The following is a 12,742-nucleotide window of genomic DNA, read 5'->3' on the forward strand; positions in this document are numbered from 1 at the left end:
TAATTTATTTTTGGTTTAATAATATAACATTTTATAAAGATAATAATTAAGTATTCTGTTAGAACTCAATGATTATCCTAATTATATTTTAGATTTTTTTATCTTTAAAATAAGATGTTTATCTGCAATTAGTTACACGAAGTCAAATATGAAGCTTTAATAAATTGTACTTACGCACAATCTACTTGTAATCTTGATGCATTAATAAACAATACTTTACGCATAAAAAGTAATTTTTAAGAGTTTTTGTCAAATGTTTTATAATATAGTATAGATAAATTTTTTTTAATTTAATTTAAGTTTAATAGTGAAATAATTTATTTTTGGTTTAATAATATAACATTTTATAAAGATAACATTTTAGCCAAATGCTTTATAATATAGTATAGATATGTAAATTACCAATAATTTTTTTTTATTATTAACCTGGATATCCAACCCACTATACGAGTCGATTAATTTCAGGACGACCGTCTGTTTTGCAGATAGCCCGGAGTCACCTCATTTGAACCTCCGTGGTTACAAGAGGATTTTTATTCTTCCTTGGATTTGAACATGGGATCTCCAGGTACTTTTTAATCTTTGGAGTCAAGTTCAAACCAATCAGGCACCACTCCAATGTTGTGGTTATTACCAATAAATTTTTGCATGGTAACAAGAGGTTTATTATGAAAATATAGAAATTAATAATAAATAAAATAATATATTTATTCTTTTGTTTTAAAACAAAACCAAGATAAAAAATAAAGTTAAAGTTAGAAGGAAAAAAGTAAAATAAATGCAAGATGCACATTCCTTTCTTGCTAAACAGGTTAACATTTTTCTACTTTAAGATCCAGATATATATAAATGATGGTGGTGCCATGTTACCAATCAAAGCAGCCATTCTTAATTTGATGGCACGTAGCCTATCTTCTGCTCATTTCTTCCCATCTTCTTTCTGTTAATATAAGTATTTTCACACAAGACTCTCAAGATCATTATACATATACACACACACACACACATATATATATATATATATGTGTAACAAATATGGAGGAGATGTATTATGATCGGAGGAGGCTTATAACAATTCATTCAGAACACAAAAGCATCCACTTGATCTTGTAGATTTACAACCTAAATATCCGGAATATGAAGAAGAATATGAAGATGAAGAGGATGAGTGGATTACGAAATGGGACTTCCGTAGTAGATGTCGTCTATGCCGCAAAGAAATCAACCTCTACCACAGGTATTATTACAACTGTTCTCATGGATGTGATAACTACTCGCTCCACAAGTTCTGTGGGGACCTTCCTGCAACATTGGAACATAGTATTGATGATATTTTTCCGTGCGAATTTCTGGTTTGTAAAAGTGGGTTTTATACTTGGAACTGGATGTGTGCAATTTGTAGAAGCCTTCACGAAGCTGAAGAAGTATCTTATTCCAGTTGGGTGTCTGGACATATCATTGGTCTAAAATGTGTGACGAGGCAGGGAAAAAATCTCAACTATCATGACATGATCTATCATCCAAGCCATCCACACCCACTATCAACGGTCAACTTCAAGCCAATTTTAAGCGAGTGTGATGCTTGTGGAAAGAGACACATGGGTATCTTCTATCATTGTACAACATGTTTTTGCTTCTCCATTCATACTCAATGTGCTTTTCTTCCCAAAAAGTTACAAGCCCAACATACTCATCCACTAAACCTTTCTTATTCTTTCCCCATAAATGAAAGAGAAGAGAATTGTCATCCCAAGTGTCGGATATGTGCTCTTGCTTTTGATTACAGTGAGCTTCTGTGGATTTATAAATGTGAGAAATGTAGATATTATGTACATCTTCATTGTGCAACATCAAGAGAAGAGCCATTCATGTCTATCTTCTTGTCTGCAGGTATTAAGCTATATATACACATATATGTCTTACTACTATACTGTTTTCATTTGAATTGCTTATATATATGGTTCTTGATTAATTAATTATTAGATATGGGCTCATTTTCCATCCATCAGGTGCTGGGGAAACCAGTAAAAATTTCAAAGATGAAGATCATGGAGATCTTGTCCATCTTCCATTTCCTGATCAAACATACAGCCTACTACAACAAAAGTTTTCCAACAAAAATGAAGGAAACCTGAACCTGAAACACATTAGTCACCAACACCTGTTGTGTCTAACATCCTCGACTAGTGACCATTGTCATAACCCAATGAAAAGGGAGGAGGTATTATGCAGTGGATGTATCAGACCAATCATGACCATGCCATTCTACAAGTGTACTAAAGGTTGCAACTTTTTTCTCCACGAGTGGTGCACCCAATTGCCTGCTGAAATCCAAAACCACCCAGGTCACCCACAACATACACTTGTTTTCTTGCCAAACGTCTCTTGTAAATTCTTTCATGTGTTTTGTTGTCAAGTGTGCTATTTATCTTGCAATGGGTTTGCCTACGGCTGCATCGAATGTGATTATTACATTGATATTAGTTGTGGATTCATACCTGAAAAAATCGTACATGAAGCTCATCCACATCATCTTCTTTTAAGAGCCAAAACAAGAGCGGATACTTATTGTGGTGCATGCTTGTCCCAAATCTTTCGGAGGATATACCCTATCAGTTTCAGGTGTATCACTTGTGAGTTTAACCTACATCCCACATGTGCTTTATCATTTCCTCGTATGATGAGGCACAAGCTTGACAAACACCCCATGAACTTGAGGTACCTCCCAGTTGAGAACCATAAGAGCAAATACTTTTGTGAATTTTGAGAGGAAGAAATGGATCCCAACAAGTGGTTCTATCATTGTGATGTGTGTGCACAGTCTATGCATCGCTCTTGTGTTCCAGTAATACGTAGGAACGAAGAAGCTTACCACGACAAATACCTGGACGTTTATTACTTTCAGAATATAAAATTTGGGGGGATTCATAACATGGAAGGTCATCCACATGCTTTATCATTTGCTCAAGGGATCAAAACAGACGGTGGATGCACAAGTTGTGGGTATAAATTGGAGCAACAAATTATTTTTAAGTGTTTCAAGTGCAAGTTTGCAATTCATTGGTATTGTTATTCGAGATTATTACAGAAACCTGCAATTTATTCCGAGTGAGATACCTGTGGTTTGGTTAATTTGTTGTTGGAGATGGGAGCATCTCTTTAAGTGTACGTGTATCAGTTAATTTCTGATTCTTGTAATCGTTCGATCAGTATTACATGTGATAATCATAATATATACAAAGGGTATAAGTGGTGTAGGCAATTGTGGACCAACGTCAAATCTGATAATTCTTTTTTTTATCCGCAAGTGGCAAAAGTGGGTCTTGCGGATATATTGATATTTGGGTAAATCATGGAGAGAAATAGTTAGGAGACCAATTTACAGTAAAAAAAATGACTATTTTGACCAATCTCCCGATTTGTTTTTGTGAATTTACTACGAGGGTCACTTGTCTTGTACTTTTCACGCAACAAATGTACCACTTTCTTGTTTATACTAAGAAAATATAAATTTTGTTTGAATGACAATGTGATAAAATTGGGTTTATAGAACATTAAAAAATTAGTCAAAAAATGACTAAAATGCCCCTCATATGGAGGGCACTTGGAAGTTTAACAAAACAAAATTAATGATTCTGTTTCATTACACAATTAAAAACATCTAACAACCAATAAGCTTAAATAATTATACTGTTACATTCGTATCAATTACTAGAGGTGTAGTAGTCCAGTTTGATAGTTTGAAGCACAAATCTTGACTGAATCGGCAAATATTGCCATATTGGTTTGACAAACTTGCAAAACATATAGAGCTGATTTGGTGGTTTCGACCGATCATCTGTTTTGTTTTTCATTTAAAAGTACATATAACGATGAATCGTCAATAATTATATAATAGATGCCAATGATCTAAGAGCATCTTCAATGGATTTTTGAAATTTTGTTGTCTAATTCATCAAATTAAGAAATTTCTTAAAAGTTCATGATGGTAATTCTTATAAGAACCTGCTTTTTGTTGGTTTTATTCATTATTTCAACATCAATAATTATTATATTAATAATTATAAAGTCAAGAAAAAAAATTTAAAAAATGTTCACTTCTCACAAATTTCATAAGGTTCATATAAAAACCACTCTCTAATGATAGCTCTTACAAACTACTACTTTTTTGCTAATAAAAACATTTCATCTGAGATGCTCTACTAATTCAAATTTACATCAGAATACTAAAAACCACATGAAATCATTTCCCTTAAAAAATTTAAATTCATATCAGCCATTCAAATATTAAACCTTTCACATTTAAAAAGCAAAACAAAAGTAAAAAATATAAACCAAATAAAAGTAAATATGTAACAAAGGGAATGTTACCCCAACCAATTAACGGGTAAGAATTACAACCCTACTTACCTTTATTAGTTTGTTGTAATATGATGAATGGTTTGCATGTTTTTAAATCATGATATGTCGTTAAGACCTTAGTGAAATGTGGGACGTGTTCCCTACATTACATTCCTAATAAATGTTTTGAAAATGTAAATAAAAAAAAACATAAGACATATATTCATATGTTGCTGAAGCAGTTGTGAATTTTTCCAGTTAATGATAACAAAATCGATCATAAGTGATGCAGGCCTTGGCTGGAGGCACATGATCGGGCTAAAAGGGCATCCCATTTAAACCATCATAACTTTTGTTAGGAGACTACGTTTCAGGCCCATGACTAATTGATTCGAAGCTTGAAACAAGAAACATACCTTGGTGGATAAATTTTGAGACCTAAAAACGTTGTTTAAGTACTTTTTTGGACACTTTTATGTTTTTTGCTACTATTTATATTTGATGTTCAATATATAGTCTCTTTCAGGACCATTTTGTTTTGGCCGTTTTATTTGCCTCATTTTTATGTAATCTAGATGGTCATATTGGAAATTCAAGAACTTCCATTTTCTTCCCAAATTTTGAGTTCACAGTGAATTCAGATTTGAAGCCTAAAGTTGAGTATTCATCGAATCAACGAACTTCGGTGGAGATTATTTCTCAAATATTCATAGAATCAATAGGTTTAATCTTCATCTTCATTATTATAATTTCACAATGAATTCAGAGTTGTCATAACCCAATGAAAAAGGAGGTATTACGCAGTGGATGTATCAGACCAATCATGACTATGTCATTCTACAAGTGTACTAAAGGTTGCAATTTTCTTCTCCATGAGTCGTGCACCAGATTTCCTCCTGTAGTCGAAAACCACCGAGAGCATCCACTCCTTCTCCTGCCAGAACTCCATTGTGATTTACCGTGTGTGTTTTATTGTTCCATTTGCTCGTTGTATTGCAATGGGTTTTCCTATGGTTGCATCAAGTGTGGATTTTTCATTGATGTTAGTTGTGCATTCATACCCGGAAAAATCACACGTGAAGCTCATCCAAATCACCTTCTTTTAAGAGTCGAGACGAGAGAGAATGCATAGCGTGGTGCATGCTCGTATCAGTTTCAGCTGTACCACTTGTGAGTTTCGGCTACATCTTAGATGTGCTTTGTTAATTCCTTTGCAGTTGATTACTTTTAATCGTGGTGAGAGATTCGGATGGACAATGTGTATATAGTCCTGTGCTAAGAGGAAAGATGTGAGTTATATACCGAATCCATTTGTTTTTGGTGATTGGAGCGGAATATCTTCAAGTCTAATTGGCTCGGTTTATCATTCTTCTTAATTACTGTTTGATTTGTTTACTTGAATATATACATACATACATATATAGCCCCATAGGTTAACTTGAGAAGTGCTAAATGTATGAGAAATAGAGAAGTGATCATAGTCTTTCATCTATAAGAAAATGGTTAAGATTTCACCGGATAATTTGGTCGCATGGTAACAACTATGCGGAAGATAAATGGGTAGTTTCGTAGCTTTTATGAATAAGCGGCAAACAAGTACGTATGTGAACTCGTTTTGTTCACATATGAACTATATGTACATATGTGAACGTGTGTGATTTACATATGTAATTCATATATGAATTATATGTGCACATATGAATTTGTGTAATCATATATAAACTATTTAATTGATTTATATGAACTACTTATCTGATTCACATATACACTATTTAACTGATTCATATATAAACTTGAATGATTTACATATGAACTATTTAATTAATTTATAGATTAAGAAATTTGATAATTTTGATAACCTAGAATTGCGATATATGGTCGAGAAAAAATTGTTAACAGGTCGTATATCGCCGATCATACTTGCATTGTTGTCATCGACAATGACTATGAAGTGATCAGTGGTTAACGAGGTATGTCTTGATCCAAGGGCTAGGATCACTCTCTACTTCTCATACCATAACACTTCTCGAATAAACCTCTCCATTTGTGTGTATATATGTATATGTATATATATGTAGGTGGAGGTTCAAACGAGAACACCTCTATTTTACGAGAACGCGAGAACACCCATATCACATGTAATAATATGCGTGAGAGGACCATGTGATGTGCGAACGACGTGTTCTACGATTGAGGCCGCACCAAAGGTTGTCTGCGTCTATGATTTGCATCACATGTAACGGTCTTGATGGATTATAATATCATATCAACACCACCTTTATCACATATGATAATGCTTGTGAGGGGGCTTAGTGGTATAAGGGTGACTTGGCCCACAACCAAGATCATATCGAAAATCATACGCGTCTCTGATTTAGTATCATATGTGATGAAATAATAGTATCACATGTGATTGTCTATAGTAAAATGTATGACATTCTCGTAAAACGAAGGTGTTTTCATTTGAACCCTTCCTTATATATGTGTATGTGTATGTGTATGTGTATGTGTATGTGTATGTGTATGTGTATGTGTATGTGTATGTGTATGTGATATTTTGAGAAATGGTAAATATGTATTTCTTTGAATTTTTATATTATTATAGAAGTCTTAAATATGTGTATTTCTTTGAAGAAGAGCATTTTCAACAAATTCTTTATAATTTTTATAAAATAAGAAATCATAAGTCAAAATCTTCGATGTTAAAAATTATAGCATAAATTATAATATAAACATATTCAATATATTTAATATCACAATAAAATATTTAAACCTTCATTGGGAAAGGCTACTTTCTCACTCCAAATAAAATTTTATTTGACACACGTAAAAGATCTATTATACATTACTTCTTCCCGCTTTATTCATTTTTGAGATGCATTTTCCTATGGAGTCGAGTTTCATCTAAAAATCTATAAAATCTCTACCTTCTCCATTTGGAGAATCTGTGGGAGTACAGTTTTCAGGCCTGGGCCTTAGCCTTCCACATCTATTTCTGGTGAGGGGAAAAAGGCCCTGGCTTTTTAGGTACTACCCGAGCTTTGGGGTGAAAAAGGATACAATTGAGCTTTTTGAGATGGTTTTTTGAGGTTTTGTCGGGTTTAACCGAGTTTTTCCAGGTTTTTTCAAATTGGGCCTATCCCCAGGCCTAACCCCAAAAATATTGGATTGATAACACAAGGGTGGTGCGTGGTGGATAAGAACAAAGGGATGATAAAATAAACTCGAATTTTGCCATCTACATATACACTCGTGGTCACTAGAAGATTTCCCTCAGGGTTGTAGGCGAAGCCTACAATCACAATGTGTTGGTGATGTTATTATCGTTAGTCATTTGGTGTAATTGTGATTTCTTAAATCGATTAAAGTGATAAGCCAAACAATATGAATTAAGAGGTATAGAGTGCACACTCACAAATGTTTGTCCCTAACACCTTAGATTGTCGAAAGGTGGGGGTCAAGGGGTTGTGCCACCTTGCGGGGTTCTAGGGGTAGCGCCCCTTGCGGGGTCCAAGGGGAGCGCCCCAAGATCTATTGATTTAAAGAAGAGTCTTATAAGTTTTGGGATGAGCGGGACAAATTTCAGAAGGTTAGTGATCTTCTTGAAATCGTTCTTGAACTTGGTGAAATTTCGACTGAGTGTAGTTTAGAGACATGGTAATCAAAACCTTTGAGCCTTATGCTCAGAGCTCTGAGTCCACGCTCAAATTTCTAAGTGATGAGGATCAGAGCATCTGGCCTCTAAATGTTCAAGGTCTCTGGTCCACAAGATCAAAGCTTCTGATCCTCATGATCAAAGCTCTGGACCTCTTCTTTGTGATGGTTCTAACTGAGAGCCTCTAAGTTATCAGCAACTGTTATGTAATCTTATCCATAAAAAAGTTGTAATTGCTATTCAGTTGCAAATTAACAGTCGATCTATTATATATACACACACACACACATACATATATATATATATATATATATACACACACACACACACATATATATATATATATATATATACACACACACACACACATACATACATATTTGTGCCTTAATTAATTTATGGATTATCATCGGTACTAATTTCATGTTCACCTAAGACAATAATAAGAGCAAAATATAGTATTAATTTGGGCAAAGCCTGAAATCTCCTATTCCAAAAAATTTTTTTTTTTGCCCTGATTGGACCTAGGCTTACGGTTCACTAGGCCAAGCTTTTCAGGCCTCACTGGTCTTCGAGCTTGGCCGTTTTCATGCATCTCTACTTTGTTACAATATATTTCTTGAAAATGCTACTATAATTTTGTAAAAGAAACTCTTCTGATTTTTTATATTAAACTTTATTGTTTAATATGTTTTGTCATATACATAAAGAAAAATAAAAAATTTGAAAGTAAATTTGGTACAAGAAACAAAACAATCTAGTGTTCATTTTAATATGATCTACCATTTTATATAATTGTCGTTGCCTAATTAATGTAAATGGTCGACAATGAGTTATACGTTACCTTAAATTGACGTTTATATCATTACAACAAAATACAAATCATGTAATTTTTAGATTTTATTTATTTAAATAAACAATAACAAAAATTAGAATACATTTCAAGATTTGAAATTGGATTCATATTTTGTTTCTCAGTTCCAAAATCACAAAAAAACAAACATCAAAACCCACAAAGAAAATATGAATTCATATTTTTCAGACAACAGAAATGGTGACTTTTGCTCTTCCAAATCTCTACCATTTGCGCGTAATCTGCATAATTTCTGGAGATTGACTTCTTTTTTTTCTCCATTTCTCTTCTCTCGATGCTTATTTGGTTTCCCTGATTTCTATCAGTTTACTTAATTCATTACTCCATTTGATTGGATGGTTGAACAATGTGCTCGATAATCGCAACTGGGTATCTCGCTTTTTTGGATTATTTCCTGTTTTTAATCGGGATTTGTTTCTTTTCTATTACTTTTACATTTGATTTTGAAATGGGTTTTGTTTAATGTCTAATCTTATTTGAGTTTTTGTCTTGTGGCATTCATGGTCGATACATTTAAGGGGAACTCATAATCAACTAAAATATCCCTAGTGAGTCTGATATTTCTGAATCTGAAATTGGGTATCTTCTTGTTATTATCGTTAATGCATTTTTAAAGTTTTTTATGAAACTTGTGTATGTATTTTACGGCCTTAAATTCTTGATTGTTCAGTAGGGTTCATGATTATTTGATACAGCTAAAAATCTGTGGCTTGTTTGTATAGTTCCATCTTGGTTTAGGGTACCCAAATGAACAAAATTGGGTTCCTATAGGGTTTAAACATCTTTCCAATTGACTGTAATTGATAAATATGGTTAAGGAAGCTGTTTGATCTGAATTGATGAATTTATGGAAGCTTAATTTAAAATGGATTCTTTTTCCTGAAAAAAGAAATCTTGATTTTATATCGATCGAATGTGAAAGTCTGTTTACGGAACGAATCACGATTAATTAATCGTTGTTCTTTCGGTTTTGGTTAATATCAGGTCTTGTTCATATTAGATATAACATTCTTGTTGGTCAATCAATTTTCCAGCTTGTTGTTTCTGTTTGGATGTATTAGTACTCCTCATAGTAGTTGCTATCATTTTTATGTAATTTTTTTTATTAACCTGGATATCCAACCCGCTATGCTAGCCGACTAATCCCAGGACGACCACCTGCTTTGCAGATAGCCCGGAGTCATCGCATTTGAACCTCGGTGGCCACAAGGGGATTTTTTTTTCTACTTGGATTTGAACCTGAGACCTCTTAGTACTTTTGACTTTTGGAGTCAAGCTCAAACCAATCAGGTACCACTTTTGTAATTTATACTATTTTTCATATATTTTCAGAAACAGCATTTGAATATTTCATGCATTAGATGGTTGGTAAGAGAATCTACATGGTACTTGGTTTTTTAGAGTTTCAGCTAACAACTCACCACAATTTTTAGTAAAGAAATGCTCAAAGGGTCCCTTGGTTGGCCTTTTCTTGAATAATATATGGCTTCATTTGTCATTTTATCCATGGGAACTTTTGGTTAGATGCTTGCTTGCATACCATATAAAGATTGCTTTACACATTGTGTTCATTAGACGAAAACTCGAGCGGCGAACATGTTTTAAACGCTCAAAAGGGGATTTGAAGATCGGCAATGGCTCCACGGGGCGGTGTTCTCTATGATGTCGAGTCTCGGCCTAAATATCTGAAATATGATGTGGAAATGGAGAAAACTGTAAAAACCAACACAAGGGCTTCAAACAACGGTTTATACGAGCTTCTTGAATGTCCTGTGTGCGCTAACTTAATGTACCCACCGATTCATCAGGTTTGTCTCGGAAATCAGTAAAATTTTGTTCAAATTTCATACCTCTAGATAGAGTTTCACATTGGCTAGACTTGGATCATTTATTTCTTAATATCTGTTGAAACCCCCTTTCTATCCTCAAAGGCTCTTTTGAAGGGTAACTTAACGGGGTTCTATATATCCTCACATGGTATCACAGCCAAGGTCAGACGCATTGGATGAATTGTGCCTGTCTAGCCTCCGTTGGAGGGGGCGTGTTAAAGTCCTACAGCGACTAGACTTGGACCATGATCTTCTCGAATTATGTTTGCACTTCCATAATCTTTTCAAGGGCTATTTTGGAGAACAATCTAACAAGGTTCCGCATATTTTTTACAAAGTGTAATGATATGATTTGTTTCTTGTAGTGTCCAAATGGCCACACTTTGTGCTCGAACTGCAAAACTCGAGTGCAAAATTGCTGCCCGATATGCCGTTTTGAGATGGGTAGCATAAGGTGTTTGGCTTTGGAGAAAGTAGCAGAATCATTGGAGCTTCCTTGCAGATACCGAAGTCTCGGCTGCCATGACATTTTCCCTTATTACAGCAAGCTGAAACATGAGAAAAGTTGTCGATTCCGCCCCTACAAGTGTCCCTATGCTGGCTCTGCCTGCTCAATCACAGGCAAAATTCCAGAACTCGTGACACATCTGAAGGACGATCACAGTGTCGACTTGCACGATGGATCCACATTCGACCATCGTTACGTTAAATCTAACCCACATGAAGTCGAAAACGCCACTTGGATGCTAACTGTAAGTTGTATATACGTTGGAATCTCCCTTGTTTTTTTTGAAGGGTAATCTAACGGGGTTTCACGTATTAATCTTGGTTTATAATGGTGTGTAGGTATTTAAGTGCTATGGAAAGCAGTTCTGTTTGCACTTTGAGGCTTTTAATCTGGGCATGGCTCCGTTCTACATATCGTTCTTGTGTTTCATGGGGGAGGACACCGAAGCCAAGAAGTTCAGCTACTCGTTAGAAATCAGTGGAGGTGGCCGGAAATTGACGTGGCAAGGGGTTCCGAGGAGTATCCGTGACGGTCATCAGAAAGTTCGTGACGGACTAGACGGATTAGTCATTCCCCGGAACTTAGCTCTCTTGTTTTCAGGCGGCAATGGTGAAGAACTAAAGTTACGAGTTATAGGGCGTATATGGAAACAGAAACAAGTTATAAGAAACTAGCTTTCAGATTGTACATATATAGTTTCTTGCAGCAATTCCAATCAAAAGTTCAGAAATTCCTAACATGTTTAAAATCTATCATTTTGACAACCACAAATTAGCTTATTTTTTCGAGTTTACTGAAAGAAAGAAAAAACTTTGTTTGATAAGTCATAAGTTAGTTATTTGAAAAGTTACTTTTAACCAAATGGCTGGAAGGTGTGGGTGTGGTAGTGAGGTCAAGCCGGAAGTATTAGGAGCCGAGGCTACGACTTTTTTCAGGACTTTTGACGATATCATATGTAATTATACATACATACACACATGCTCAAAAAATCAATGTTTGTTTTTGTCACTTTGTTTTTTGTTCATAAGGTATATATAGGAGGGTATAGAGTGTCTCAGGGCACCGATCAGGACAAGCGAAGTTTTTACTATCTATACTATACTATAAATCATTTGACAAAAACTCTTAAAAACCATTTTTTATGTGTAAAGTATTGTTTATTAATTCATATTACTTAAAACTCAAGATTATAAGTAGATTATGCATAAATACAACTTATTAATGCTCCATATCTGAATTCATGTAACTAACTGCAGATAAACATAATCAAATACAGAATAAACATCTCATTTTAAATATAAAAAAATTTAAAATATAATTAGGATAATCATTGAGTTCTAATAGAATACTTAATTATTATCTTTATAAAATGTTATATATACTATATTATAAAGCATTTGACAAAAACTCTTAAAAACCATTTCTTATGCGTAAAGTACTGTTTATTAATGCATATTACTTAAAACTCAAGATTGCAAGTAGATTGTGTGTAAGTACAACTTATTAAAGCTCCATATCTGAATTCGTGTAACTAA

At 34.2% G+C, this 12,742-nt stretch overlaps 2 protein-coding genes across 2 annotated transcripts; both read left to right on the forward strand.

The window, feature by feature from the left end:
• The first annotated feature begins 863 nt into the window (after positions 1-863).
• LOC112505502 lies at positions 864-2,788 on the forward strand. Its single transcript, XM_025109402.1, has 3 exons — positions 864-942; positions 1,114-1,602; positions 2,418-2,788. Exons 1-3 carry the CDS (start codon positions 864-866, stop codon positions 2,765-2,767), a joined length of 918 nt encoding a protein of 305 aa, XP_024965170.1. The 3' UTR covers positions 2,768-2,788.
• A 7,716-nt stretch (positions 2,789-10,504) lies between these two features.
• On the forward strand, positions 10,505-11,881 carry LOC112505510 (E3 ubiquitin-protein ligase SINAT2-like). The gene is made up of 3 exons (XM_025109411.1): positions 10,505-10,678; positions 11,065-11,451; positions 11,546-11,881. The coding sequence occupies exons 1-3, from the start codon at positions 10,505-10,507 to the stop codon at positions 11,879-11,881; spliced, it is 897 nt and encodes a 298-aa protein (XP_024965179.1).
• Positions 11,882-12,742: the final 861 nt, after the last annotated feature.

The sequence above is a fragment of the Cynara cardunculus genome, assembly GCF_001531365.2.
Source record: "Cynara cardunculus var. scolymus isolate 2C chromosome LG 2, CcrdV1, whole genome shotgun sequence".
Taxonomy (NCBI): domain Eukaryota; kingdom Viridiplantae; phylum Streptophyta; class Magnoliopsida; order Asterales; family Asteraceae; genus Cynara; species Cynara cardunculus.

What these genes read in the sequence shown, in the direction of transcription:
- LOC112505502 (XM_025109402.1), top strand. Translation starts at nt 864, where the DNA reads ATGTTACCAATCAAAGCAGCCATTCTTAATTTGATGGCACGTAGCCTA. An exon ending in TTTCTTCCCATCTTCTTTCT is followed by an intron (nt 943 to 1,113) that starts GTTAATATAAGT and finishes TTGATCTTGTAG; the next exon opens with ATTTACAACCTAAATATCCG. An exon ending in TTGTGGAAAGAGACACATGG is followed by an intron (nt 1,603 to 2,417) that starts GTATCTTCTATC and finishes TTTGTTGTCAAG; the next exon opens with TGTGCTATTTATCTTGCAAT.
- LOC112505510 (XM_025109411.1), top strand. Translation starts at nt 10,505, where the DNA reads ATGGCTCCACGGGGCGGTGTTCTCTATGATGTCGAGTCTCGGCCTAAA. An exon ending in TGTACCCACCGATTCATCAG is followed by an intron (nt 10,679 to 11,064) that starts GTTTGTCTCGGA and finishes TGTTTCTTGTAG; the next exon opens with TGTCCAAATGGCCACACTTT. An exon ending in ACGCCACTTGGATGCTAACT is followed by an intron (nt 11,452 to 11,545) that starts GTAAGTTGTATA and finishes AATGGTGTGTAG; the next exon opens with GTATTTAAGTGCTATGGAAA.